The 27,835-nt window shown below is 43.0% G+C and overlaps 2 protein-coding genes across 12 annotated transcripts in view; one reads left to right on the top strand and one right to left on the bottom strand.

The window, feature by feature from the left end:
- The first annotated feature begins 6,279 nt into the window (after positions 1 to 6,279).
- kcnj15 (potassium inwardly rectifying channel subfamily J member 15) lies at positions 6,280 to 10,654 on the top strand. 4 transcript variants are annotated; one of them, XM_014197146.3, is made up of 2 exons: positions 6,280 to 6,539; positions 7,715 to 10,654. In XM_014197146.3, the coding sequence occupies exon 2, from the start codon at positions 7,781 to 7,783 to the stop codon at positions 8,801 to 8,803; it is 1,023 nt and encodes a 340-aa protein (XP_014052621.1). In that variant the 5' UTR covers positions 6,280 to 6,539; positions 7,715 to 7,780; the 3' UTR covers positions 8,804 to 10,654. The 4 variants fall into 4 exon arrangements, with proteins under 4 accessions (XP_014052621.1, XP_014052624.1, XP_014052622.1 ...); XM_014197149.3 differs by lacking the exon at positions 6,280 to 6,539 and adding an exon at positions 6,586 to 7,063; XM_014197147.3 differs by lacking the exon at positions 6,280 to 6,539 and adding an exon at positions 6,588 to 7,336.
- Positions 10,655 to 10,928: 274 nt separating this feature from the next.
- The window catches only part of LOC100194969 (v-ets erythroblastosis virus E26 oncogene like (avian)), a 78,044-nt gene continuing 61,137 nt past the window's right edge, over positions 10,929 to 27,835 (bottom strand). For 2 of the 8 annotated variants that reach the window (XM_014197054.3, XM_014197056.3), the window contains 10 exons: positions 26,501 to 26,715; positions 22,199 to 22,353; positions 17,370 to 17,573; positions 15,166 to 15,246; positions 14,638 to 14,712; positions 14,099 to 14,161; positions 13,760 to 13,816; positions 13,617 to 13,664; positions 13,218 to 13,280; positions 10,929 to 13,050 (listed from right to left, as the gene is read on the bottom strand). In XM_014197054.3, coding sequence (XP_014052529.1) covers positions 12,530 to 13,050; positions 13,218 to 13,280; positions 13,617 to 13,664; positions 13,760 to 13,816; positions 14,099 to 14,161; positions 14,638 to 14,712; positions 15,166 to 15,246; positions 17,370 to 17,573; positions 22,199 to 22,353; positions 26,501 to 26,715 — 1,482 coding nt within the window. In that variant the 3' untranslated portion in view covers positions 10,929 to 12,529. 8 annotated transcript variants of the gene reach the window in all.

Genomic DNA, 27,835 nt, shown 5'->3' with positions numbered 1-27,835 from the left:
AATTTCAGTAATCCACTCATTCAAAATGCAGATAAAGGAGTCTAAAAAGCTACCGCTAAACTTCGTCCAAACAAGTCAAACAACGTTTCTATTTAATCCTCAGGTACTCTAAAATGTAAATAAACTATAATATTTCATACGGAAAGTAATATGTTCAATAGGAAAGGAAAATTAGTAAGCGCGCGCCCTCTCCCTCGAGCCCCGAAAGACTGATTTTGTTCCGCTGCTCTTCTAACCAAAACTCAAAATGTTTGCTTGTTTCTCAAAAACAAGCCTGAAACCTTAAATAAAGACTGTTGACATCTAGTGGAAGCCATAGGAATTGCAATCTGGGAGACAGATTTACATAGAAACAATTGGCTTCCATTGTAAGAGCCTGGGACCTCAAAAACATATATATATTTAGGATTTTCTTCAGATTTTTCCCTGCCATATCAATTCTGTTATAGTCTCAGACATTATTTTAACAATTTTAGAAACTTAAAAGTGTTTTCTATCTGCATATCCTGCCTTCTGGGCCTGAGTAACAGGCAGTTTACTTTGGGCACATCAGTCAGGCGGAAATTCAGGAAACTAGACCCTATCCCTAACAAGTTTTAACAAAGCTAATTTGAGAACAAGACTACCTAAATTCTACCAGCACATTGACTGTTGTACCCGCTTGAGCAAACACTCGACCACTGCTACTCTAACTTCCGCAATGCATACGAGGCCCTCCCCCGCCCTCCCTTTGGAAAATCCGACCACAACTCCATCTTGTTCATACCGTCCTATAGGCAGAAATTCAAACAGTATGTACCCGTGACTAGAACCATTCAACGCTGGTCTGACCAATCGGAATCCAGGCTTCAAGATTGTTTTGATCACGTGGACTGGAAAATGTTCCGGGAAGCCTCAGACAATAACATCGATTTATACGCTGACTCGGTGAGTGAGTTTATTAGGAAGTGCATTGGAGATGTTGTACCGACTGTGACTATTAAAACCTACCTCAACCAGAAACCATGAACCACCTCCGCAAGGCAATCAAACAAGTGAAATGGAGTCGCAAATCAACAGCCCAGACATAAGAATTATGTGGCAGGGTCTACAAGGAAATTACGGACTCCAAAAAGAAAACCAGCCACGTCACGAACCCCGACGTCTTGCTTCCAGACAAGCTAAACTCCTTCTTTGCCCGCTTTGAGGATAATACAGTGCCACCGACGCGGCCCGCTACCAAGCACTGCAGGCCCCCGCTCTCCTTCTCCGTGGCCGAAGTGAGTAAGACATTTAAACGTGTTAACCCTTGCAAGGCTGCTGGCCCAGACGGCATCCCTAGCCGCATTCTCAGAGCATGGGCAGACCAGCTGGCTGGTGTGTTTACGGACATATTCAATCGCTCCCTATCCCAATCTGCTGTCCCCACATGCTTCAATGTGGCCACCATTGTTCCTGTACCAAAGAAGGCAAAGATAACTGAACAAAATAACTATTGCCCTGTGGCACTCACTTCTGTCATCATGAAGTGCTTTGAGAGACTAGTAAAGGATTATATCGCCTCCACCCTACCTGCCACCCTAGACCCACTTCAGTTTGCATACCGCCCCAACAGGTCCACAGACGATGCAATCGCCATCACACTGCACACTGTCCTATCCCATCTGAATAGGAAGTTAACATACACATAGGTTGGAGTCATTAAAACTCGTTTTTCAAAAACTCCACATATTTCTTGTTAACAAACTATAGATTTGGCAAGTCGGTTAGGACATCTACTTTGAGCATGACACAAGTCATTTTTCCAACAATTGTTTACAGACAGATTATTTCACTTATAATTCACTGTATCACAATAACAGTTGGTCAGAAGTTTACATACACTAAGTTGACTGTGCCTTTAAACAGCTTGGAAAATTCCAGAAAATTATGTCATGGCTTTGGAGCTTCTGATAGGCTAATTGACATCATTTGAGTCAACTGGAGGTGTACCCGTGGATGTATTTCAAGGCCTACCTTCAAAGTCAGTGCCTCTTTGCTTGACATCATGGGAAAATCAAAAGAAATCAGCCAAGACCTCAGAAAAATAATTGTAGACCTCCACATGTCTGGTTCATCCTTGGGAGCAATTTCTAAACGCCTGAAGGTACCACGTTCATCTGTACAAACAATAGTACGCAAGTATAAACACCATGGGAACATGCAGCCTTCATACCGCTCAGGAAGGAGACGCGTTCTGTCTCCTAGAGATGAACATACTTTGGTGCAAAAAGTGCAAATCAATCCCAGAACAACAGCAAACGGCCCTGTGAAGATGCTGGAGGTACAAACAGCTACAAAAGTATCAACAAGGAAGAAGCCACTGCTCCAAAATCACCATAAAATAGCCAGACTACGGTTTGCAACTGCACATGTGAACAAAGATCGTACTTTTTGGAGAAATGTCCTCTGGTCTGATGAAACAAAAATAGAACTGTTTGGCCATAATGACCATCGTTATGTTAGCAGGAAAAAGGGGGCGGCTTGCAAGCCGAAGAACACCATCCCAACCGTGAAGCATGGGGGTAGCAGCATCATGTTGTTGGGGTTCTTTGCTGCAGGAGGGACTGGTGCACTTCACAAAATAGATAGCATCATGAGGTAGGAAAATTATGTGGATATATTGAAGCAACATCTCAAGACGTCAGTCAGGAAGTTAAAGCTTGGTCGCAAATGAGTCTTCCAAATGGACAATGACCCCAAGCACACTTCCAAAGTTGTTGCAAAATGGCTTAAGGACAACAAAGTCAAGGTATTGGAGTGGCCATCACAAAGCCCGGACCTCAATCCTATAGAAAATATATGGGCAGAACTGAAAAAAGCATGTGCGAGCAAGGAAGCCTTCAAACCTGACTCAGTTACACCAGCTCTGTCAGGAGGAATGGGCCAAAATTCACCCAACTAATTGTGGGAAGCTTGTGGAAGGCTACCCAAAACGTTTGACCCAGGTTAAACAATTTAAAGGCAATGCTACCAAATACTAATTGAGTGTATTTCAACTTCTGACCCACTGGGAATGTGATGAAATAAATCATTCTCTCTACTATTATTCTGACATTTCACATTTTTAAAATAAATTGGTGATCATAACTGACCTAAGACAGGGTATTTTTACTAGGATTAAATGTTAGTAATCGTGAAGAACTGAGTTTAAATGTATTTGGCTAAGGTGTATGTAAACTTCCAACTTCAACTGTATATATTTGAATGGGAAGAGACTGTCACTGGCAGACATGGTTACAGACCCAACAACAATATATAGTATCCCCTCCTTGTGAAGGAAAGCACATGAGCTAATTATAATACACAAAGTCAGAAAAACAATGAAATCATTCTGTCATTACCTAAAATTATGAATAATGAGATAGGCCTATACCACATGACCAAAAGTATGTGGACACCTGCTCGTCTACCATCTCATTCCAAATTCATGGCGGCTGCTCGGCCATTGAAACCCATTTCATGAAGCTCCCGACGAACACTTATTCTGCTGACGTTGCTTCCAGAGGCAGTTTGGAACTCGCTAGTGAGTGTTGCAACCGAGGACAGACCATTTTTACGCGCTACACGCTTCAGCACTCGGCGGTCCTGCAGCTAAGCAGTTGTTGCTCCTAAATGTTTCCACTTCACAATAACAATAACAGCACTTACAGTTGACCTGCTCTAGCAGGGTAAACATTTGACGAACTGACTTGTTGGAAAAGTGACATCCTCAGACGGTGAAATGTTGAAAGTCACTGAGCTATTCAGTAAGGCCGTTCTACTGCCAATGTTTGGCTATGGAGATTGCATGGCTGTGTGCACGATTTTATACACCTGTCAGCAACGGGTGTGGCTGAAATAGCCAAATCCACTCATTTGAAGGGGTTTCCACATACTTTTGAATATATAGTGTATATAAGCATTATAACAATTGAGATGTACAAACTATGGCATAAGGGAATGATGAGCGGATAAGAGGCAAGCCGTAATTTCGAATAAGACATTAATGAGCGAGCTAAAATGGACATCTCTGCTGCAGAGGAATAGTTAATTACAGTTACCAGCCTCAGAAATTGCATCCCAAATAAATGCTTCACAGAGTTAAAGTAATAGACACATCTCAACATCAACTGTTCAGAGGAGACTGTGAATCAGGCCTTCAAATCAAATCAAATCAAATTTATTTATATAGCCCTTCGTACATCAGCTGATATCTCAAAGTGCTGTACAGAAACCCAGCCTATCACTTGTTTTTCAACAGGACAATGACCCAACACACCTCCAGCCTGTGTAAGGGGTATTTTTCCAAGAAGGAGAGTGATGGAGTGCTGCATCAGATGACCTGGCCTCCACAATCACCCGATCTCAACCCAGTTGAGATGGTTTGGGATGAGTTGGACCGCAGAGTGAAGGAAAAGCAGCCAACAAGTGCTCAGCATGTGTGGGAACTCCTTCAAGACTGTCGGAAAAGCATTCCTCATGAAGCTGGTTGAGAGAATGCCAAGAGCGTGCAAAGCTGTCATCAAGGCAAATTGTGGCTACTTTGAAGAATCTCAAATATAAAATATATTTTGATTTGTTTAACACTTTTTTGGTTACTACATGAATCCATATGTGTTATTTCATAGTTTGTATGTCTTCACTATTATTCTACAATGTAGAAAATAATAAAAATAAAGAAAAACCCTTGAATGAGTAGGTGTGTCCAAACTTTTGACTGGTACTGTATATACTATTTTATTTTTAGCTAAACAGCTGGGGCTTAAAACAGGTGGGGCTCTTCGTAACATATCATATGTTCTGCAAATTCGTAAAATATCGTATATTTTGCAAATTCGTAACGAATATCATACAAATTGTAATCACAAATGAATAGACTTCTCAGGTTTACGTACAGAATAATATGAAATGTTCCAAGACCAGGTTGCCCCTACATGCCTTTCCCTCTCCACTCCACTCCCGTCCACTCCCCTCCACCACCCTGGGGAAGCGGGGCTGATTTGTGAATTTAACAATTGGTTAAGATCAAGGCAGAAGGCTCCCTTTAACTTCTTTGTCTGGGCCAACTTATCTCCGCCGCTGACCTATAAAATAGATGTGAGGGCCGGCGGTGCGGCGCTCTACTGAGTGCCGACAAACTGACTTTCTCATTTAATGATCTATTCAGCTCTGCCCACTTAGATAAAGATACTCTTGCAAATGAATGTCTTTGCTCCAGGCCATGCCAAGTGTGTATGTGCTGTGTGTGTGTGTGTGTGTGTGTGTGTGTGTGTGTGTGTGTGTGTGTGTGTGTGTGTGTGTGTGTGTGTGTGTGTGTGTGTGTGTGTGTGTGTGTGTGTGTGTGTGTGACAGCCGCACAGGATGCATTAGCTATTAACTGTCTTTATAAATTTGTAACTGATCCTTAGTCATTGGTTGCATATCTGAAAGCGCAGGGTGCTTGGTTATGAAAGTTAATGAGGATAATGTCCACACACACACAGAACCATTAAGCCATTTCTGGCCTGATAGCTACTGAGCAGATAACAAAACTGAAATAATTACATTTAATATGAGTATGAATATGAATAGAATTAACATGTCAGTGACACTGACACTGAACCACACACTGACACAGATAAAAGGAAAAGCAGACACAAAACTGTCAATATATCAAGGGATTGACACCCTTCCACAGTCCAGTGTTCATATATCTTGGTAGCACCAGCCCTCAGCTCAGTTAATGACAAACGCAAGGAGCTCTTATCTGCACATCTTGTAACTTAATCCAAGGTCACAGAGCAATAGTTACACAGAGGATTGCATTAAATCTGGAGAGACACGTCTTGTGTTTTCCAATTACACAGATTCCTCATTGGCTACACATGGTTTATGGGCCCCCTTTCCCCATTTCCATACATACATGCGCTTTGCAAAACAATTGCTGTATTTTCAATGTGATGATTTTAGATATGGTGTGATTGTGACATGACTTGCCATTTTATTAATTAAATAAATGTAATTATATTTAACCCAATTTCGTTGCCAATTTTCCATTTGTCTTTAGCTGTCAACAACATCATACAGTATCTTCCCTTTCATTTTCTGGTCAATGATTTAGAATGTCTGACAGTACATTATTAGTCATTGGAGATAGTAAATAAGGGTGTATGTATAAAGCAACAACATTCATATATGGAACTACAAAACAAACCATGAGCTCAAAGAAGGAAAAAATGTGACAAGGAGCACTTGTTGCCATACCTACCCCTGGTTTGGTGGGGTAGATAGGTGGAGTTTGTCCTACACCTGAAATAAAAGCTGACCTACAGGTAGCCAAGAACTCATTGAAGGAGTTGTCTTCCTTCTCTCTCCTCTTTGTTCTCACAAACTGTCCTAAATATAATTATGCCAAAGTTCAATGTGCATAAGCAAGGGCAATAGAGGAGTGGGGACATTGTGGAACTCTCCAGGAAGGGTATTACAGCAGGTTCATGTTGCAGATTATAACTACTGAGAACAAGTGGAGCCACACACCTGAGAAGGCAACAACACTAAATGTGAGTATACACCTTCCTTGTATTTTTAAGATCTAGAGGGGTAAAAGTAATTTAATGACATAAGACATTCTACAAAAAGTGTTCCTGCCTGCTGAGTTAATTTACAACTTCACATAATTGCTTATTAACCCTGGAAAACAATAAGGAAAAGAATATTCCTAAACTTTCCGTCACAAGGAGCTCTATTTTTGTACTTGCGGTGTCATGCTTACATTTACATTTACATTTAAGTCATTTAGCAGACGCTCTTATCCAGAGCGACTTACAAATTGGTGCATTCACCTTATAATATCCAGTGGAACAACCACTTTACAATAGTGCATCTAAATCTTTTAAGGGGGGGGTTAGAAGGATTACTTTATCCTATCCCAGGTATTCCTTGAAGAGGTGGGGTTTCAGGTGTCTCCGGAAGGTGGTGATTGACTCCGCTGTCCTGGCGTCGTGAGGGAGCTTGTTCCACCATTGGGGTGCCAGAGCAGCGAACAGTTTTGACTGGGCTGAGCGGGAACTGTGCTTCCTCAGAGGTAGGGAGGCGAGCAGGCCAGAGGTGGATGAACGGAGTGCCCTTGTTTGGGTGTAGGGCCTGATCAGAGCCTGAAGGTACGGAGGTGCCGTTCCCCTCACAGCTCCGTAGGCAAGCACCATGGTCTTGTAGCGGATGCGAGCTTCGACTGGAAGCCAGTGGAGAGAGCGGAGGAGCGGGGTGACGTGAGAGAACTTGGGAAGGTTGAACACCAGACGGGCTGCGGCGTTCTGGATGCTAACTGGCAAATAAAGAATCTTAGATTTACAAAAATGTAATGGTTTTGCATATAATATTAAAGAGACCCTGTTTGAATGTACAGTGGGGAATACATACAGTATTACACAATATTTAGACATTTGAGGAAATGTTTTTGGCTCAGTAATGTACTGTACATATGTCTACATCAGATGGAGGACATATCTAAAAGGTTAGTCACATATGCTCGTTGTGAAATTAGGTGTGTGGAGATATTTTATCAATCTCCTAATTCCTGTATTAAACCAACTAACTACTGTAGCTCCAGTGAGAATGTTCTTGTTACTGACATTTGTCCAAATGCCAGTTAATGCTTGAACTATTCCTGAACTATGTTACCTACTGTGTCCTAGTTTGTTGGCATTGACTAACATTGTTACTTCTTCCTTTTCAGCCTCACTGCTTGCCATGCAAATAGAGTGACAAACTGCCAACCAAAGAGAACACACTTAAGACCAAGATGACCACCAAGAAGGCAGATTTCCAGCGGAGGATTGTCTCCAAGGATGGACACAACCAAGTGCGCATTGACAACGTGGAGGGCATGGTGAAGCTCTATCTCCACGACATCTGGACCACGGTGGTGGACATGAAGTGGCGTTACAAGCTCACACTGTTCTCCTCCACCTTCGTCATGACCTGGTTCCTCTTCGGCGTAATCTTCTACTTCATCGGCATGGGCAACGGTGACTTCAAGGGTGAGCTGCTGTCCAACCACACGCCGTGCATCATGAATGTCGAGACCCTTACCGGCGCCTTCCTCTTCTCCCTGGAGTCGCAGACCACCATTGGCTACGGTTTCCGCTACATTACCGACGAGTGTCCACTGGCCATCTTCGTCCTGGTGGTCCAGCTGGTCACCACGGGCCTGGCTGAGATCTTCGTGACCGGGGCCTTCCTGGCCAAGCTGGCACGACCCAAGAAGCGGGCCGAGACTATAAAGTTCAGCCAGTCGGCGGTGATCTGCCGGCACGATGGCAAGCTATGTCTGATGGTGCGTGTGGCCAACATGAGGAAAAGCCTGCTGATCCAGTGCCAGCTGATCGGCAAGCTGCTTTCGCCCAACGTGACCGAGGAGGGCGAGAAGACGCTGATCCACCAGACAGCTGTGGACTTCTACATGGACTCATGCGGGGAGTGCCCCTTCCTAATCCTGCCCCTCACATTCTATCACGTGTTGGATGAGAGCAGCCCGCTGGCGGGGCTGACCGCTGAGAGGTTGCGGACGCGTGACTTTGAGCTGCTGGTCACCCTCAACGCCACCATGGAGTCCACGGCAGCTACGTGTCAGAGCCGCACATCGTTCGTTCCCCAGGAGATCCTGTGGGGCTACGAGTTCAAGCCCGTGCTCTTCAGCACCCCCAGTGGCCGGTACGTGGCTGACTTTAACTTCTTTGACAAGGTGCAGTTAAGCAGCGACCCGACACTCCTCAGCAACAACACAGAGAAGCTGAAACTGGAGGAGGTGTACAAGAAGGAATAAGGGAGGACACTCAAACATGTTGGACACACTGGTAATAAACATGATCCACTTTAATGGTTGTTTAACCATAGTTATTGTCTATAAACAATTTGGAAATACACCCAGCTAGCAAATTTGGTTCCTTGGAAGTTGTGGGAACGTATGTTTTTGGTTTCACATTGGTTATGTGAACGAAGCCATATGTTTCCATAAGTTGAAAATTTTGCCTGTTCTGGGAATATTTATTTTTAGGTTGCAGGAAGGTCCTGCGAACGTTTTACTCTGGTTCCTTTAAAGTTTTTCTGGGAGGTTTTATTAAACCTAAAATTATAGGTTATTTGGAGGTTTTTGAATAACTTCCTTAAAATGGTCACTGAATGTTTCAATAAGCCTTTTAATAATACTGCTAGCTTGTTTTGGGTTAATGTTTTTGAACTCCAAGCATTTCCTTAAGCATTAATCATGCAAACACATGTATTTGTTATTGTGACACAGCATCAGTGGGTTTATGAACCTATGATCTTCTGTTCTCTATCCATGGTATTAGTCCACTGCGCCATCAGGAAGGAGCTAACATGGCATATTTTTTACACATACAAAGCTGTTAATTTTAGTATGCTCGTACAGACCTCATTTCAAAGGAAACGAGACCTCATTAAGATCAGGTGTGGCCAATTAGTGGCCGGCCAACACACCTGAACACACCTGAACACACTTAACAAGATACAGGCTAGAGAGAGTTTTGTAGATGCTGAGAACAGAATGTATATGTTTTTAAATATCAATCTTAGAACGTTCTCTAAACATTACAAAAGTTTACTTGAGGATTTATACAGAATGTTTTCTTAACATTCTCTGAACTTTTTGAGAACATGACTTTAAATATAACCATGAGGAAGCCTGTAGGAAACATTATGCTGAAGTACCGAAATTCCCACAGAATAACATTGTTTCTTAATGTTCTTGGAACAATTTGAGAATGTGACTTTAAACATGACCATGTGCACCCGCACATTGACTATGTACCGGTAGTACCCCCTGTATATAGTCTCGCTGTTGTTATTTTACTACTGCTCTTTAATTACTTGTTCCTTTTATTTCTTATTGTTATTCATATTTTTTAAACTGCATTGTTGGTTAGGGGCTTGTAAGTAAGCATTTCACTTTAAGGTCTACACCTGTTGTATTCGGCGCATCTGACTAATACAATTTGATTTGATTTGAGGAACTGTTATGCTGAAGTACTGAAATTCCCACAGAAGAACGTTGTTTCTTAACATTCTCTGAACTATTTGAGAACATTCCCAATGTCAAAGCAGTTGGAGAACTAAAAAACTATAGGACAACCACGCTCTCAACAAGCTCTAAGAACCATATCGTTCTCAGAACGTTATGTGCTAGCTGGGCACAGTACGGAAATATATATGTTTGTATAACTCATAAACCTAATGAGTGACTGCTGACAAATTTAGGCAAAAAAAATAATGTTCCTGATCAGTGTGCATCTGGTCAGAGTACATTCATGTGCTGTGTACAGTATATTTGGCATATTATTTGTATTTACAAGCTTTATAATAGGAGTATATGGACATGCATTCAGAATAAGGACTGCGTCTCAGGTGCTGGTGTTTGTGTTATTGAATTTGTGGCAGTAACTGTTGCTGTACTAGAAAAAATTATGGAGGATTCCAGAAAAACAGATTCAAGATGTTGTTTCTTTTTATCACTCAAGTTGTATATTTTAATGAATTATACATATTTCACTCTAAAGATATATGGGGATATAACAAAACTAGTTTGAGATAATGGCTGTGTAATGCTTAAAAGCTGTGTTCCATCTGTATCTCTGAATAAACCATTGGCTTTCAAGAATATATGATCCATATACCATAATGAGATTGAAGGGATGTTTGTATCTATAAATAGCTCTATAAAATTCCATTACCCCCATCCCACACTGCTCTACTCCTCATCTCTGTTGTTGTGGCAACACTCAGGGTAGAGCCAATGAGGTTTGTCGTTTGGTTGTTGGCACACATCGACTGTATTGGGTCAAAATAATGGGGGCAACTCCTCTTTATACTGCATGCAGACAGGGCACAATAACACACAATCTTTCACCTTCCAAGACAAGAGAGGACAGCACTTTGGTTGAAGATACTTTATTAGAAATGACACAGTAGAAAATCTATCAAAGTATATCATTTTTATGGTCCCTTTAGTAAACAATCTCAGTATCTCAGTCCTGTTTCTCAGCTTACAAGGCTGGCAGCTTATAAGTGTTCTACCCAAGCCTGCATCCCATAAAATAATACTGAACAGGTCTGAAATGACTTGCCTGGCCGACACAATCAGTTTTATATTAGTATATATAGTTTATGTTGTAAACTGTTTACAGAACATAAAGTTCAAAGGCCACAACTGTTTTTTCATCGTTTACTGCCTTCTTTAGTCTATTTCAATGACTTTTTTGTCACTATATCTATTATAAAAACATTGTCTGTGTCTTTGGCTGGCTGAGATCAACTCGTAGTGTATATATTGCATAAGTTATAAATTTATCATATAAAAAGAAATATAACACTGACTTGTATACTTCAATCTAACAAACGCACAGCGTTCGCGACTCAGAAAAACAATAATACAAAATTGGAACTTTGTAAAATCTCTTCAGCTGAACTGGGAGTTTCTGTGGTAAGTCACTGTGGTCAAGAAAACTCCTCCTTCCTTATAAAAAGATTTGAGGTCACACACAACATTTTACGAATCGTGCTTAATTCCAGTTATTCAAAATTTCCAAAACACAGATTAATTGATTTCAAGGCACTCTCTTTAAGAATAACAGTCAAGTAAAACAATCTTCCCTTTACGTTCAATAATGCCATATGCACTACTATGTAGTATAATAATACTGATAAGACATAAGGCAGTTTATATCCAAAGGAATAATACTTAATTTTTTCACATATTTCAGTGTCTTTCATGATCCGCCGTCCTCTCTGATGTTGCCCCACCCTTGGTCACAAACAGTCTGTGAGTCCATGCATGGTCATGTGAATGACCATCTAGCACACATCTACCCAAGGTGTTTCCTGCTGGTGCTTGTTTCACAGTTTACTACAGCCAAGTTTAGTACTTCTCCCTACTTCCTCTGAAGTACACACTCATCTGCCACACCACACCCCTCTCCACACTTACATCTTACTTATCTTGCCTCATCTTTACAGTCTTTGATATGTTTACTTCATTAAATAAGGTCGTTTAATAGTTTAAAAACATATATAATAAGTAACTGTTCATGCAGCTATTGTATTTTTGGGGTATATTTAGCGACCTTTATAAAAAGGACATGATCATGTTATATAGTCCACTGATAACTCCCTTTTAATTCTACTCAAAGACTTATCTTTCACTGTTCTCAGAAGCTACATGTCGCACAATGCCCTTGGTCATAGTAACGTCCACTATTGCCCTTTTTACATTTACAGTTTTCCCTCCTATATCGTCTTATAGCGACATGTCTGTAGCCCTCCTCTTAATCCTTTACAGAACCTTGAGTTCCCTCACCTGCTCATGCCCTAGACTTACACCAGTTACCCTACCTCTACCAAATTTCTTCATTATAGATCCTGCCCCTGTTTTTGTTTGGTTCTGACACTATCCAAACAGAAACCCTTTGTGTTTTCCTGTTTCTTCCCGTTTCTTCCTCCAGTTTTAGCGTAGCAAGACGCCCTTCCCTTGGCAGGTCTAATAGTACGTGCCCAGGTGGGAGGGCATGTGAGCACCTGGGTGCCGGGTGTTGGGGTAGATACCTCCGGTGGGGGAGTTCCAGTAGGGGTTGGGGGCAGCAAAGAAGCTGGAGGAGGTGACGGGTAGTGCTTGGGGGTGGGGCGTGACGAAGTTGACCTTCTGCTGGTGTGCATGGTAGGTGCTCATGTAGGACAGATCGGAGGGGTACTTGTACATGGAGGACTCTGGCGGGTGGGGCTGCAGGGCCTGGGCAATGCCGTGGAAGTCAAACTTGTAGGCGTAGCGCTTGCCGTGCACCTTGGTCATGATGTTCTTGTCGTAGTAGTAGCGCAGGGCGCGGCTCAGCTTGTCGTAGTTCATGTTGGGCTTGCTCTTCCTCTCGCCCCAGCGCCTCGCCACCTCGTCAGGGTCGGTCATCTTGAACTCGCCATTGGTGCCCTCCCAGGTGATGCAGCCGGAGTTGGTGCTGTCTGACAGGAGCTCCAGCAGGAACTGCCACAACTGTATCTGTCCCGAGCCTGCAGGCAGAAAAGGTGTCAACACAGTTAAAGTTACTAATACAGGCCGGGATTCAAACCGCACTATGTCGACATCGCACTGCACTTCACTTTCAAAGGCAATTTCCTTGATGTTCACGATCGCATTCAGGGTAAACGCTGCGGATGTCAGCTCAAGCGTAAATTACCTTTAAAGCTCAAGAGTAGTGCGATGTCGGCGGATTGCGGTTTGTTTGAGTCCCGGCCAACGTCTGGACAGAGACAGGAAGTCAACAGGTGTAACAATTACTTATACAGTCGGGACAGAGTCAGGGAGTCAATATCGTAACAATTATAATACAGTCTGGACAGAGACAAGGAATCAGCACGTAATCATTTATAATACAGTCTGGAGAGAGACAAGTGGTCATCACCATAACAACTACATACAGACATGCTACAGTCAACACCACAACAACAACTTATTGCAACAGTCACCACCATAACATCTGCTCATATAAATGGTTCCTTTGTTCTAATATTAATTTCTAAAATCGTACATTTTATCTAATGAAGTGATAATCACTCACACCCTCCATAAAACTCACCGGGGTTTGCCAGCCTGCTGCTCGTGGGCCCCAGGATCTGGTAAGGATCTAAGAAGGGAAACAATTTTACATTAGTAGGAGAAAATATTTTATTCAGCTCAATCACCATCTATTTCAGAGTACTGTTCAAACTAATATCTTACCTAGCTGAGGCCTCTGCTCCTCTGTTTTGGTGACAATGACTGGGGAGGGCTGGGAACCTTGAGGGATAAAGTGTCCAAAATATTAACAGGGGGTTGGTTTCCTTGAGGACAATGTTCCAAGTGTATACAGTGGAGAAATATATTCTTATCTTGAGGTATACAATTTCCTGTTCTGTGATTCTGCCCAGCCTGTGTTGTTTATGTCTAGTCCACAGGCTTGTAAAGATGTACCCTCTTAAATGAATTGAGGTACGTTGACACATTTCCCAATAGATGAAAAGCAAAGAGAGTGCCATCTTTTGACAAAGGACTGATGTACAGTACATTGTGACTCCTTACCTTTGGTGGAAGACACAGCTTGTGTAGGCCATCCAGATCTTCTGGCTGCTTCATATGCCAGGTCTGTAAAATAACAGTAATGACAAGTCAACCTGCTGCCTGCAGTTATGAACCTTACCCCTAGATGGCGCTATGATAAAAACAAAAACATGATGAGTGAGTGCATTTCAGTGGGTCACCTCATCGGTCTGAGGTAAGAGTGGTTGATTGCCAGAGACTTTCCATAATACAAGGGGCCTAAGCACATAGGCACAACTACTGCAGTCTGGAGTATTATTTTAAGGGCAGAGGATGCTTGTGTTGAATATAAACAAATTAAAGCACCTCTAAAATATTATTTTGACGAACTTCTTCTAAACATACCTTAGTATATGAGTATTTTTGTACAATAATCAAAATGTAGTACTTGTGTGCAAGGTGTGTGGTTCCTTGTTTCTGCTTTACCCATGTACCTTGCTCCTCTAAGTGTAATTGGATGTGCCTACAGTAAGCTCTTATGCCTCATCTACATAAAGTTGTAGGAGTGATGAATCACCCACCTGGCCTAGCGGAGACCCTGGGGGAGTTGTCAGTGGGATAAACGGGAGTGTTGGGGAAAATAAAACTTGCACCTCCTGTGAAGAGTGAAAGAGAGGATAATCAATGAATTACGTAAATTATTATGTACCCGTAATGTCACAACTTCTCATGACACATTGACTGAACGTTCCATATCCATGTGGGGAGGGATTTCGTGCAGCACATGGGTAATTACAGCACTATGCATCAACGTTAGACTTTAGCACATGCCTTCATCTACGCTCTACAGCCACAATGCATTACTGCACCAGCATACAGTAACTTCTGCACCACATAACAAAAACACATTAGAAATAATAACAACCAGTATCAGATTAGATGACTTGATGCATAATCTGATAATCATTTGAATACAAAAAAAGCAGTGTGCATGTACAGTATATAAAAAGTGCACTGTATATACATAGGTGGGCACTGTGTGAGTGTGAGGATACTGTGGTGGCGGGAGCAAAGCCAGAGGTAGAGAAGGGGGGCAGGGGTCTCCTTACCTGTGTTGCGAGCATGCATTAACCGCGGGGAGTTTTGTAAGGCTTTGTCAACATCATCGGAAGTCAAGTGAGGAAGTGGAGCTGAGAAATAAAACATTCTTTTGAAAAAGAGATGAACCAAAAAAAGAAAACAGCTCAAAACAACCTATGATGTGCAAGGAGTGATGCGTTGGGGGGCGTCAGCCATGATAAACACAGACCTTTAGCGATGCACTAAGGTAAGGGCTGCTCTCAGAACTGCCATAGAGGCAACATTCAACAGGCACGGAGCAGTACAGGGAGATAGCGGGTGAGGAGAGGGGAAACGGAGTGGGAAAGAGAGAGCGAGAAAGAGAGAGAGCATGTAAGTGTGGAACACATCGCCATAGCGAGAGGGGAGACAATGGCAGGGAGGACCAACCCAAATAAACAGTTAATCACCCGTGCCCACATTCGTCTGTGAGAATCCATCGCTTTTCCCAATTTTCCCTCCTTCAGAGTAAATTCGGCGAGCGTGTGTACACACAAGGGGGAAAGAGGAGCAGAAACCATTACCAAAAACAAAAGGAGGAGAGGGCATTCTTCCTTTCCCCCCCATCACTAGTGTTTTTTCCAGTCGAAGAGACCTCAAATACAAAGCCAGCCACCGTCAGGGTCTGTGAATAGTGTAGGTGTGCCTACCCACTCCCTTCAGACCATTTTACATCTAAAGCCAAACAAAAATACATCTTTGGAGACAGATAAGTAGGCCTATTGGCAATTCTCTCTTATCAATTTCAAACTGCCCACAGTATTTAAATAAGGGGGTGGGAACTGTTGATTGCACTAAAAGGAATGTATAAGAAAAGGTCATTCAAAAGATTTTTGTGAGACGTGTTTCAAGAGAGCTTCAAGCACAAACAACAGCCCAGTTCAGAACGTGGTGGTACGCCACTCTAAACTCTGGACTCCTCCAGCTATCTGTCTGTCTGCGTGGTCTGTGTGTCTGGCTTTCTTTCTGTTTTGTTCCTCTCTTTCTCCCATCACTTACCTCATCTGTACATCTGTGGCTAAACCCTACCAAAACCGACACTGATATCAAACAAACAAAACCATTAGCAGTCATCATGAGAAGAGTAATGTTTCATTGGAAAGTTGTCTGCACGATCAAATGGAGCTTGGACTACCCTATTCTTGGAGTGCAGAGAGAGACAGACTATCAAAGATACACAAAATCTCAAGAGTCTATACTATGACTATAAACAGATATGTCTCTTAAGATCGGTGTCAATTAGGACTTTGATGTAGTACATCTATTCCTCTTCAAAAACATGTTCATGATTTTATTATTGTTACACTACTGCCACCATTAATCCTACTACTACTACCCAACTACTACTACTGTCACATCTACTGCTAACAATTTAAAAACGGTGTGTGTGTGTGTGTGTGTGTGTGTGTGTGTGTGTGTGTGTGTGTGTGTGTGTGTGTGTGTGTGTGTGTGTGTGTGTGTGTGTGTGTGTGTGTGTGTGTGTGTGTGCGCGCGTGCGTGTGCAAGTGAACGAGCATGTGGACGACATGCACAACAACGTGTGTGTGTAGAGGGGAGGTGAGGTGCAGTGGACAGGAAAGCAGGCCTTGGAGCAGTGAGTCATTCAGCCAAAGCAGCAGAAGCAGCAGCAACAGGGACTCCTTCACCAGGTTGCATTCTAATCTGTAGTCAAGCAAAATAGCTGAGGCCCTCTGGAGTACGTCAGTGAGAGCTCAGTTTGATTCACACTACACACAGACAGGACTACTGAGGCTCGCTACTGGAAGGCTGCAGGATCTGCCTTTTGCCCTAACTTTAACAAGCTATGACTTTTAACAAGCAGACACTTTGTTAAGGGAACAAGTGTATCTTGTATCTCACACTCCCCTTTCTCCTTAATAATCTAGACAAGTCTGGTTCTAGAGAGCCACAGTGTGTACAGGCTTTGGTTTCAGGCCACAATTTAAAGCACCTTAGGCCTGCTTACCTTATAACCCCCCAGGACAAGTTTCCTACCTTACCCCTGGTATCGAGGTAAAGAATGGACCACCAGACTACAGCAGCCCTTCAGTAGTAGCCCTTTGTAGCATTTCTCTTTACCACCTGCCAACGCATTGTGTTGGTCAGCTGGGGAAAAGGGACAGAAGGCGGGAGCACGGAGAGGGAGGAGAGGAGAGAGGGATGATGAGGAGGAGAAGGAAGATACTAGACTCACTCTCTCTGAGGTAGTGCAGGTGGGAGAGTAGGATCTCTGCGTTGTAGCTGAGCGTGAGCCTCTGGAAGTCCTCCTTGCTCATCTTGCACAGGTCCTTGCCGTCCATGTTGTGGAAGAGAGCCACGTCCACGTCCAGCAAGCCATACTCCTTAACTGCCCACTCCAGCCACTGGCGCACATGCTCCGTGGACCAGAGTGTGGGATCTGCAAGGCCATGGACACAACATAGGAAGGGGATGTGTTAACACTATGGAAGGGGATGTGTTAACACTATGGAAGGGGGTGTGTTAACACTATGGAAGGTGATGTGTTAACACTATGGAAGGGGATGTGTTAACACTATGGAAGGGGGTGTGTTAACACTATGGAAGGGGGTGTGTTAACACTATGGAAGGGGATGTGTTAACACTATGGAAGGGGATGTGTTAACACTATGGAAGGGGATGTGTTAACACTATGGAAGGGGTAAGATGCAGCGAGTAGCAACATGTAACTGGAGCAACTTATCCCACCACAGAGAAAGGAGAATGGAAACTCATAGTAAATGCTCACGTTTATACTTACTTATTTTCTTACAGTTCATACTTACTCTCGTTCTTTATATGATAATAGTTGAGAATACATTTGCAATGAAACTGGTTTTAACAACCAACATTTTCTAAATAAATGTTAATTTGTGCAAATACAGTCCATTTACATGAGTACTGTGTTTAGAACGATGACATTCTCTTTCCCAGAGATAAGACCACTGTTACAAAACACACACACACCTAACAAACATAACAGGATCCAAAAAACAGCTGACAGGTACAGAAACAAACCACACTGTCGTCTGGTCCTCTGTTCCAGCAATATTTAACAGTACCTGTAACTCTGTATCTGTGTCCCAAATGGCACCCTATTCCCTACATAGTGCACTACTTATGAGCAGAGCCTTACGTGCCTTGGTCAAAAGTAGTGCATCGTATAGGGGATAGGGTGCTATTGGGGACGCATATGTAACCCTAGCTCTCTGAGAACGAGACTACTAGCCTCTAAATATATATATTCTTTTGGGGGGGGGGGGGCTGGAAGCCTGAGTACTTACACAGGCTCAGAGAGCAAGGGGCAACGGTAACTCATCCCTCACTACAGAGACACGAGGCAAGGATCAGTTGGGCGAAGGGGAGGCTGGCTGGCACTCGCTCTCCTCAGCCCTCAGGTCTGTCTCAGTGCAATATTGGAGGACTTAACCATCCAAACAATATAGTGGATGTGGCATTAAGCAGTGAATGCACTGTAATGCAGATGGAATTCAGATGGGACAGAAACTATAGAGGGGTGGAATCAAGTACTACATATTATAAACTGGGTGGTTAGAGCCCTGAATGCTGATTGGCTGACAGCTGTGGTATATAAGACCGTATTTTCTAGTGTTCTACTCCGCTAGCCAGCACCTCGCCTTTATAGGTGTGCGTTTCTTTTTTCTAGATATAAGACCGTATACCACAGGTATGACAAAACGTTTATTTTTACTGCTCTAATTACGTTGATAACCTGTTTATAATAGCAATAAGGCACCTCAGAGGTTTGTGGTATATATATACCACGGCTAAAGGCTGTGTCCAGGCACTCCGCAATGCATCGTGCCTAAAAACAGCCCTTACCCGTGGTATATTGGCCATACAGTATACCCCCCCCCCCCCCCCTTATTGCTTAATTATATCATAGGCAATACACTTTTGCATAACGTTTCTGTATTCTCTCCAACAATATATTATCCTATATGGCAGAGATGTTGGGTGGGGCTCTAAGGCCTCTTAAAATGCACTAAGTGGTGCATTGTGCATCATATAGGAACAGATCTGTATGTATTTGAAGTTGAAATGCCCTCCCCAAGTCCCTATACCAAAATATCAGGAATGCGTTTCCTATACGTAGAGCAGAGAAGCCAGTTTAATATTGACCTCCCATTACATTCCGTGGAGCAGTGTGTGGCTATTGTCCTCTAAATTAACAGCAAAAACAGGATGTTCTTAACATGTCGCGTCATTGTCCTTGTCAGTTTCAGTTGGAGAGGAAGTTGCACTATGCCAGAAAAACTGTGTTGCACAACCTCCAGATAGAGAGTACAGTGCTCCAATCCGTCAATGGACAGGTTTGTCTTCGGGAAAATTACTCAAAACAAAGTTTCTCTATGGTTATTTTCCATTGGCTACATTACTGTGGGGTGGCATGTAGCCTAGTGGTTAGAGTGTTGGGCCAGTAACCGAAAGGTTTCTGGATTGAATCCCAATGCTGACAAGGTAAAGATCTGTGGTTCTGCCCCTGAACAAGGCAGTTATCCACTGTTCCTAGGCCGTCATTGTAAATAAAATTTTGTTTTCAACTGACTTGCCTAGTTAAATAAAGGTTACACTGTGACAAAGGCTAACATAGGATCTAGTGTGACCTTTGGTTTGAGCTTCATGTACACTATGGGTCAAATATTTTTGAATATTCAAGGGTTTTTCTTTATTTTTACTATTTTCTACATTGTAGACAAGACATCAAAACTATGAAATAACACATATGGAATCATGTAGTAAACAAAAAAGTGTTAAACAAATCTAAATATATTTGAGATTCTTCAAATAGCCACCTTTTGCCTTGATGACAGTCTTGCACACTCTTGGCATTCTCTCAACCAGCTTCATGAGGTAGTCACCTGGAATGCATTTCAATTAACAGGTGTGCCCTTTTAAAAGTTAATTTGTGGAATTGATTTACTTCTTAATGCGTTTGAGCCAATCAGTAGTGGTGTGACAAGGTAGTGGGGTATACTGAAGATAGCCCTATTTGGTAAAAGACCAAGTCCATATTATAGCAAGAACAGCTCAAATAAGCAAAGATAAATGACAGTCCATCATTACTTTAAGACAAGAAGGTCAGTCAATACGGAACATTTCAAGAACTTTGAAAGTTTCTACAAGTGCAGTCGCAAAAACCATCAAGCGCTATGATGAAACTGGCTCTCATGAGGACCGCCACAAGAATGGAAGACCCAGAGTTACCTGTGCTGGAGATGATAAGTTCATTAGAGTTACCAGCTTCAGAAATTGCAGCCCAAATAAATGCTTCACAGAGTTGAAGTAATAGACACATCTCAACATCAACTGTTCAGAGGAGACTGTGTGAATCAGGCCTTCATGGTCCAATTGCTGCAAAGAAACCACTACTAAAGGACACCAATAAGAAGAAGAGACTTGCTTGGGACAAGAAACACAAGCAATGGACATTAGACAGGTGGAAATGTGTCGTTTGGTCTGGAGTTCAAATTGGACATTTTTGGTTCCAACCGCTGTGTCTTTGTGAGATGTGGGTTAGGTGAACGGATGATCTCTGCATGTGTATTTCCCACCGTAAAGCATTGAGGAGGAAGTGTTATGGTGTGAGGGTGCTTTGCTGGTGACACTGTCTATGATTTATTTATAATTCAAGGCACACTTAACCAACATGGCTACCACAGCATTCTGCAGCGATACGCCATCCCATCTGGTTTGGGCTTAGTGGGACTATCATTTGTTTTTGAACAGGACAATGACCCAACACACCTCCAGGCTGTGTAAGGGAAATTTTACCAAGAAGGAGAGTGATGGAGTGCTGCATCAGATGACCTGGCCTCCATAATCCCCCGACCTCAACCAAATTGAAATGGTATGGGATGAGTCGGACCGGAGAGTGAAGGAAAAGCAGCCAACAAGCGCTCAGCATATGTGGGAACTCCTTCAAGACTGTTAGAAAAGCATTCCAGGTCAAGTTGGTTAATAGAATGCCAAGAGTGTGCAAAGCTGTCATCAAGGCAAAGGGTGGCTATTTGAAGAATCTCAAATATAAAATATATTTTCATTTGTTTAACACTTTTTTGGTTACTACATGATTCCATATGTGTTATTTCATAGCTTTGATGTCTTCACTATTATTCTACAATGTAGAAAATAGTCAAAATAAAGAAATACCCATGAGTGAGTAGATGTTCTAAAACTTTTGACCGGTAGTGTAGTTCACAAAAGGTGTAGTCATTAAAACCCCTATGCACATAGGCCAGGATTGTATTTATTTTTGATGCATCAAGAAGTGACTATCTAATGCAGATCTATGACTTTATATCAAAGAAAATATTTACAAAGTTAGCACCTAATTTCAAAGGTGCTTTATTTTGGCTATTCTGATTCCTCTTTTACCCAAAAGACACAGCACAGCCTCATGGATGTTCCAGTCAGGATTCAGTGCTGTATTCTAGGTGTGTGTCTTTGAATGGGGAACTGATAAGAATACTTTTCTCCCATTTGGCAGGGACTCACATCACCCCTCCACTCTGCTCCTTACGCCACCCTGCTCCTTACTCCACCCAGATGGACCTACACCATAGGAAACCGTCTAGACAAGGAAAAGCACACTCTGCAACAAAACGCTGGGGCTTCTGTGCTGCAGATAACAGGAAGTCTCTCCTTGTGACAGATGAATGTATGTAAGAGACATGAGGTCCCTAATCGAAAGCAGTGAGTGATTCACATGACTGATTGGGACTGGTATTGAAGGCCCCTTTAACCGCAGAGGGCAACGCCCTGCTTCTCATTCTAAAGCAGGTCCTCTTTAGTTATGTTTACATGTGTACATAGGACACATGAGCTCGTGAGCTAGTTCACATCAGATGAGATATCCATTTTTATTATCATCTCAACTGAAGACAGGTGAGTCGACCCAAGGTAATTGAGAAGATCTAACTAAGAGCTTCAGCTGTCTTTAGAAAAGTGTTCTGGTGTTCTGGTGTTCAAATCACTGTGGTATCATTTGATGTGCTCTGTTACCTGCGGGAACAATGACGCGGCGCTCATTGGTGGTCATGTTGGGGGGAGCGATGTGCTTATCCTCCAGGTAACTGCTGTAAGTGACAGGGGTGCTGCCCTCTCCTCCACTGGACAGCTTCCCATTCTTCCCCACGCTGCATTCGTCAGGAGAGTTTCTGTCAGGACAAAACACAGCGGGGAGGAGTGGGGTCAGTCACAGGGAGGCGGAGTCATCCACATATGGGCGGAGTCAATCCCAGAGGGGCGGAGTCAACCACACCTGCAATGCTCATCAAGACTATTGGTTTACCTAACTGGTAACACTACACTGGAACATCTGTTAAACAACTGTTAATAAACCATTAGTAATTTGTTTGTAAACCGTTAGTAAAATGTTTGTTGATGATTATCTATCTGTATCTTTGTATTATCCCATGCATTCATGTTGACCCAAAAATCTCCCCATAACATTGCTAGTGTGTGCCTTGATGCTCAAACAGAGGAGACCGTGTAATTGTGATGTCAACTCTCCTCCCACCACAGACTGCGAAACAAAGTATTCTCAGATTTTTCGTCTATACCATTCCAATCCATTATTCTTTCGAATATCCCAGCTATGGCTGCAACCTGTGCCCCGCAGCTCTCCTGAAGCCACATAAAAAGACGGATCTCCACTAAAATAAAGTGGAGGGAGGGAGGCGTGCCAGGGGCCCTGGGCCCCATAAATGACCCCATTCCAAATGACTCTTCTGCCATTATCATAGCTTCTGATTCCCCCGGGGCGCGGCCACCAGATGGGATGGATTACCCATGGAATGTCATATAAATTCATATCAACCTGCTGTGGCCAAGATATGAACCATTTTGGAAGCATTTCTTGGAATCTAAGTCATGTGTCAACCAACTGTTGGCCTCTCCTGACCCAGCCTTGATGGAGAGTATGTCCTTGCCACGGGTACAGACCCCAGATGCATGTGATTTGGGAATAGCTGTTTCAAAGTAAAATCACATACAAGTGATTTATTCTCAGATCTGGTGTTGGAGGGATTTTTTAATCCAGTTGTATTTCAATAATCTTAGTCCCAAAGATTACAGTAACTATTCTATGGCACTTTCATAAAGAGACGTTTTATACTTCTTCTGTGAATTAGTTGCCTATAGTGCTGTTAGTCCCAAAGACTGTCCATTGACAAAATGTTGATGGCCATTTATTTTTTCTACAGGATTATTCTTATAACCGGAATGATCCAGTTTCCAGATTGTAATGTTAACATGAGACTTTCAACTGAAATTACCACATTGCTGCAAAGTGGACCACCTTAAATACCTTGTTTTTCACTTGGCAGAAATTCTGCCTCCCAAAGGGGGTCTCACTTATGTGTCCATAAATGTTAGCAACTTGACTGCAGAAACTAGAGACCCCATTCAATGGGGTTCAGAGGGTCAACATAAAAAATCAGGTGAAAGCTTCACTACAAATATTTTCCGTGGAAGACAATAGCCGCTTTCAGCCAAACAGCACAACCTGAGTGATTGCCTTCCTCTTCCCAGAAGATGGAACTCTCATCATTAGGGAATCCATCATTAAGCCATAAGGATATGGTATCTGGATCTAGTTGAGCAAGGGGTGAGAGATGTCCAAGGTGTGACTTGTACTGAAAAGGCCCTCGGAATTCGTCTGATTGAAAAACATTCTGCCAGTTTGAGTTTGACAAAGAAAATTGAAAAGAACGTCTGATACTAAACTAGGCCAAAATAAAACTTTAAATATGAACAGGAAGTTGGGGGGAATTCAAATGGTCTTATTTACTATAAAACATACCCCCGAAAAACATATTCTATCGCAACCCTGTTTTAAGGATCAAAACAAGCCTAGACCAATTAGTTTTATAGAACATTTGCTCATGCACAAATCATACTTCACATGCATTCCCAAAATGTAATACACAATGCCCATACTTCTACAGTTTTTTATCATATTTCATTTCAATCAATACAGAGAGAGAGCGAGAGAGAGAGAGAAAATAAGCAACAGAATTCATCTTTGCTAATTCAAAATGCATGCTTTTTTCTTGCGGCCCAGTTTCAGAAGAAAAACCAAGTATCTTTTGCAACTGGAGAGGGAGACAACGAGATTTCCTTTATGTAATCAATTTACGCTTGATTGAGTTTAACAGTTTGGGCAGAAGATCATACTACTGCACCCTTCCAAGATATTATTATTGTGAAAGTATCTGATGTTCATTTGACTGTGGAGAGCAGCCATGTCACCACATGTGCTGTTCGAAAAATACCACAAGAACTGGGGATGTTATCTATTATTGTGAAATGGATTGAGATTGTATTCAAAGGGCGGCGACTGTTGTAAATTTGAGCTAATTAGCCAAAACAAATGAACTATGTTGTGTTAGAATGTCTGATTAAAGATGAATGCATTGGGATCGATGGAAAACTAGTATATCTGTGTGCCTGAGTCTACTGTGGAAGTCTCAGTGTCTGTGTGTAGACATATGCATTTGTATGTGATGCAGCAAAGTGCGCTGCAGTTCAGCCCTGATTAGTGTGTGTGTGTGTGTGTGTGTGTGTGTGTGTGTGTGTGTGTGTGTGTGTGTGTGTGTGTGTGTGTGTTTGTGTGTGTGTGTGTGTGTGTGTGTGTGTGTGTCCGAGCCCATTGGACATAAGTTCACTTACTCTATTGTCTCCCACCCAGTATGAGTCACCATCAGATGCTTACGGAGGCCAAGCGACTGTAAACTGCTCTCCACTGGGCCCAGACACATGCTAAAACACATTCAACCCTCTATCACTGTAGAGAGAAAGAGAGAGAAAGAAAGAGAGAGATACAGAGGCAGAGACTAGAGACAGATATAGAGATAACAATGAGAGAGAGAGAGAGAGAGAGAGAGACAGAGCGAGGTAGACAGAAAGTACAAACAATCCAAGGGAATCCTAGCGTAGAGGAGTGCAGGCTTCCCGTCGACCTTGTCTTGAAGCTAACTTGTTCATTGTTCTCCAGGTTTGGGTCAGCTAATTAATCTGCCAAGAGGTTGGGCTCCCGGGCTCACTTCACTTCCCATAAACCCTGCTGCTGCTCACTGAGGGTACTGGGTGGGGGGTGATGGAGGGGGGCATGGGAGGGGAGGTCCACAAACCCATTAAATCCAGATAATGAGGGTAGCCTCAGGACCCCTGCTAGCCCCCATGTCAACATTCCCCGTAATAATTTCCATCGCTGAGGCTATCTGTCACCCAGCTGTACCCTTACGCTACCTCCCTTTTCTAAAGCTTCAGCCATAAAAAGCCCATTGCCATGTAACACAATCTTTAAGATGATCAACTCTGGAAACTGGGACCAAACTCCTGGGCTGTCGGAGTGCTTTGGAACACTCCGGGTTGAGCTTTGGGTCCCCAGATGCTAGCATACAGATGGTGTGCGCACACACAGACACACACACACCTGTCTTCCCCCCTCCAAACACACACATACATTTATTTGGCAGTACAGTAGGCCTCCCTCTAGCAGCATAGTGAATGGAGGGGAGGATGGTGGTGTGTGCAGGAGCAGCAGTGCTGTCTGTGTTGATCTCCGCTGTAAATCTTCCTCTGCTCCCTGACTCGTCACTAATTGGAACAATCTTTCCCATGTCTCACCGCCAGATAAATAAGGCCCTCTGCCTGTGTGTCTGTGGAGAGACCTGCTCCAAAGATGGAGATGGCTGTATGGTGATTGGAGGGTGGCTAGATGGATGGAGGGGGTGTTCTTGCGCGTGTGAGATGTGTTAGAAATATGAATGCAGTGGCGGTCCTTCTATATTTTTTTTGTGGTACAGCTGTTTTGAGTTTGGGATTCCAACAGCAGCAACTCTGTCTTGGATTGGGTCTCAGGCAGCTTTGCCAGTTTTTTTTCACCCACTGAAAACCTCAGTCAAGTTCCTCGTCTGTTTGGCAAGTAGCTTGGCTGCTGGCTGTTACTGTGTAAGCCAGGCGAGACTCTTTACTATTGATGGGCGTAAACAGCAGACGTCCCTTTAACTGACTCTATACCACAGCATTGAATTTTCTGCCCCCGTAACTCAAAATATTTACATTGCGACGTTCGATTTCAGGCCGCATCGACCCACCTGTTTAAAGTACATTAATACAAATGCAGACAATAGACAGGAAATCAGGGCCACAGGCAGCCCGGCTGCAGCCCAGTGCACATTGGACCCCAGGGTGTAAAGCACTGTGTCACTTCACTCCTTCTAATGCTAGCACTCTCCAGAGCTCACATGATATGGGCCAGACATATGTAAAAGTGAAGCTAAAGGTGGACTGCTGTACCTGTTTCCGTTGACCTGTCCACTGTTGCACTCCATCTTGATGGTGACGCGGGCGGGCGGCTGGGACAGCCAGTCCTGCTGGTGCACCCTGGGGCTCATCTTGGCCGTCTGGCCGTACTCGCTGGCCGCCGCCGCCATCTCAGCCTTGGCGTGGTGGGGCGTTCCGTAGGTGCACTCGAACAGCGACTGGTCCTCACTCACCACCGACAACGCTTCCTGTACACAGAAAGAAAGCGCAAAGACATATCCCTCTTAGATTTCTATTACAATCAAAGCTCCATTCACTTGGTTTATAATCAACTGGTTCAGATTCATTAAGTGTGGATTTTGGCATGAACCGAGTATGATTGATTTGTGATCCTTGGGGCTCTGCTCAAATTGCAGGTAATTTGGGACCGGTCCGTGATTTAAACCCTAAGCTCTATGCACATATGTGGTGGATATAACATTAGATTGCAGTCTGATGAATACCTCCTTGTGCGCTCATTGTTTTGTGGGTAAAATGGCAGACAGAATGACCCCTGGAAAACTCACCTGAAAACCAGGCCCCCTCATTATAGAGGGATTACCATGGCCAGTAAAAGTGCTCCAGTTTCATTCACTTCTACCTGGGTTGAATTAGAGCACAGAAGTATACGCTATGATTAAACCAGCAGGGTGTCTACCAGGCTCTATATAAAATATATAAAGACCTCATTATACATGAATAATATCCACATATGATCGACAACATGGGCAAAGAGTACCAATATTAACCAACCTGACCCTCTAAACTAACACATGCTAACCCTCTTGATCATTAACGTTTCACAGGCATTTTGTCCAACTTTTTGTCTTCCTCACAGGACAATCGCTACATCCAGGCATCCCAGGTCTGAGGTAAGTTCACCCGGTGCCATCTAGATGGGATAGGCCTCCTAAAGAGTCTGGGTTACTTCCTGTACATTTTTGGGATGTTTTCCCTTTTTTTTCATAGTTTTCCCCTCTATTTATACAGGTTATTCTCATTGAAATTAAATATATTTTACATGAGAAATCTGTTAGGTTCACCAGCTAGCCACTGTCGCCCAAAGCCTGCTTTAGGGGATTTACACGTTTGATTTCTCATTAAATACTCTGTGCCAATGGCATAAAAAAGTTCCAAATCAACAAACATTTTATTAAATGTTTTAGACTTTCTCAACTGTTCAGTATCTCCCTATCCCAAGACCCCCAATTTAGCTGTAGAAAGACCTGAGAGCTTTTTTATTTCCAGGTATTCTTTAGGTTATTGGGTTAGGTCAAGGCATTCTAAGCAAATTCAGCCATTCTTGGGGGAAATGGAAATTGAGACTCT

This window comes from Salmo salar, chromosome 04, assembly GCF_965601325.2.
Source record: "Salmo salar chromosome 04, fSalSal1, whole genome shotgun sequence".
NCBI classification, from domain to species: Eukaryota; Metazoa; Chordata; class Actinopteri; order Salmoniformes; family Salmonidae; genus Salmo; species Salmo salar.
The sequence above is the reverse complement of the archived record's forward strand: the minus strand, read 5'-3'. Positions and strand labels throughout refer to the sequence as shown.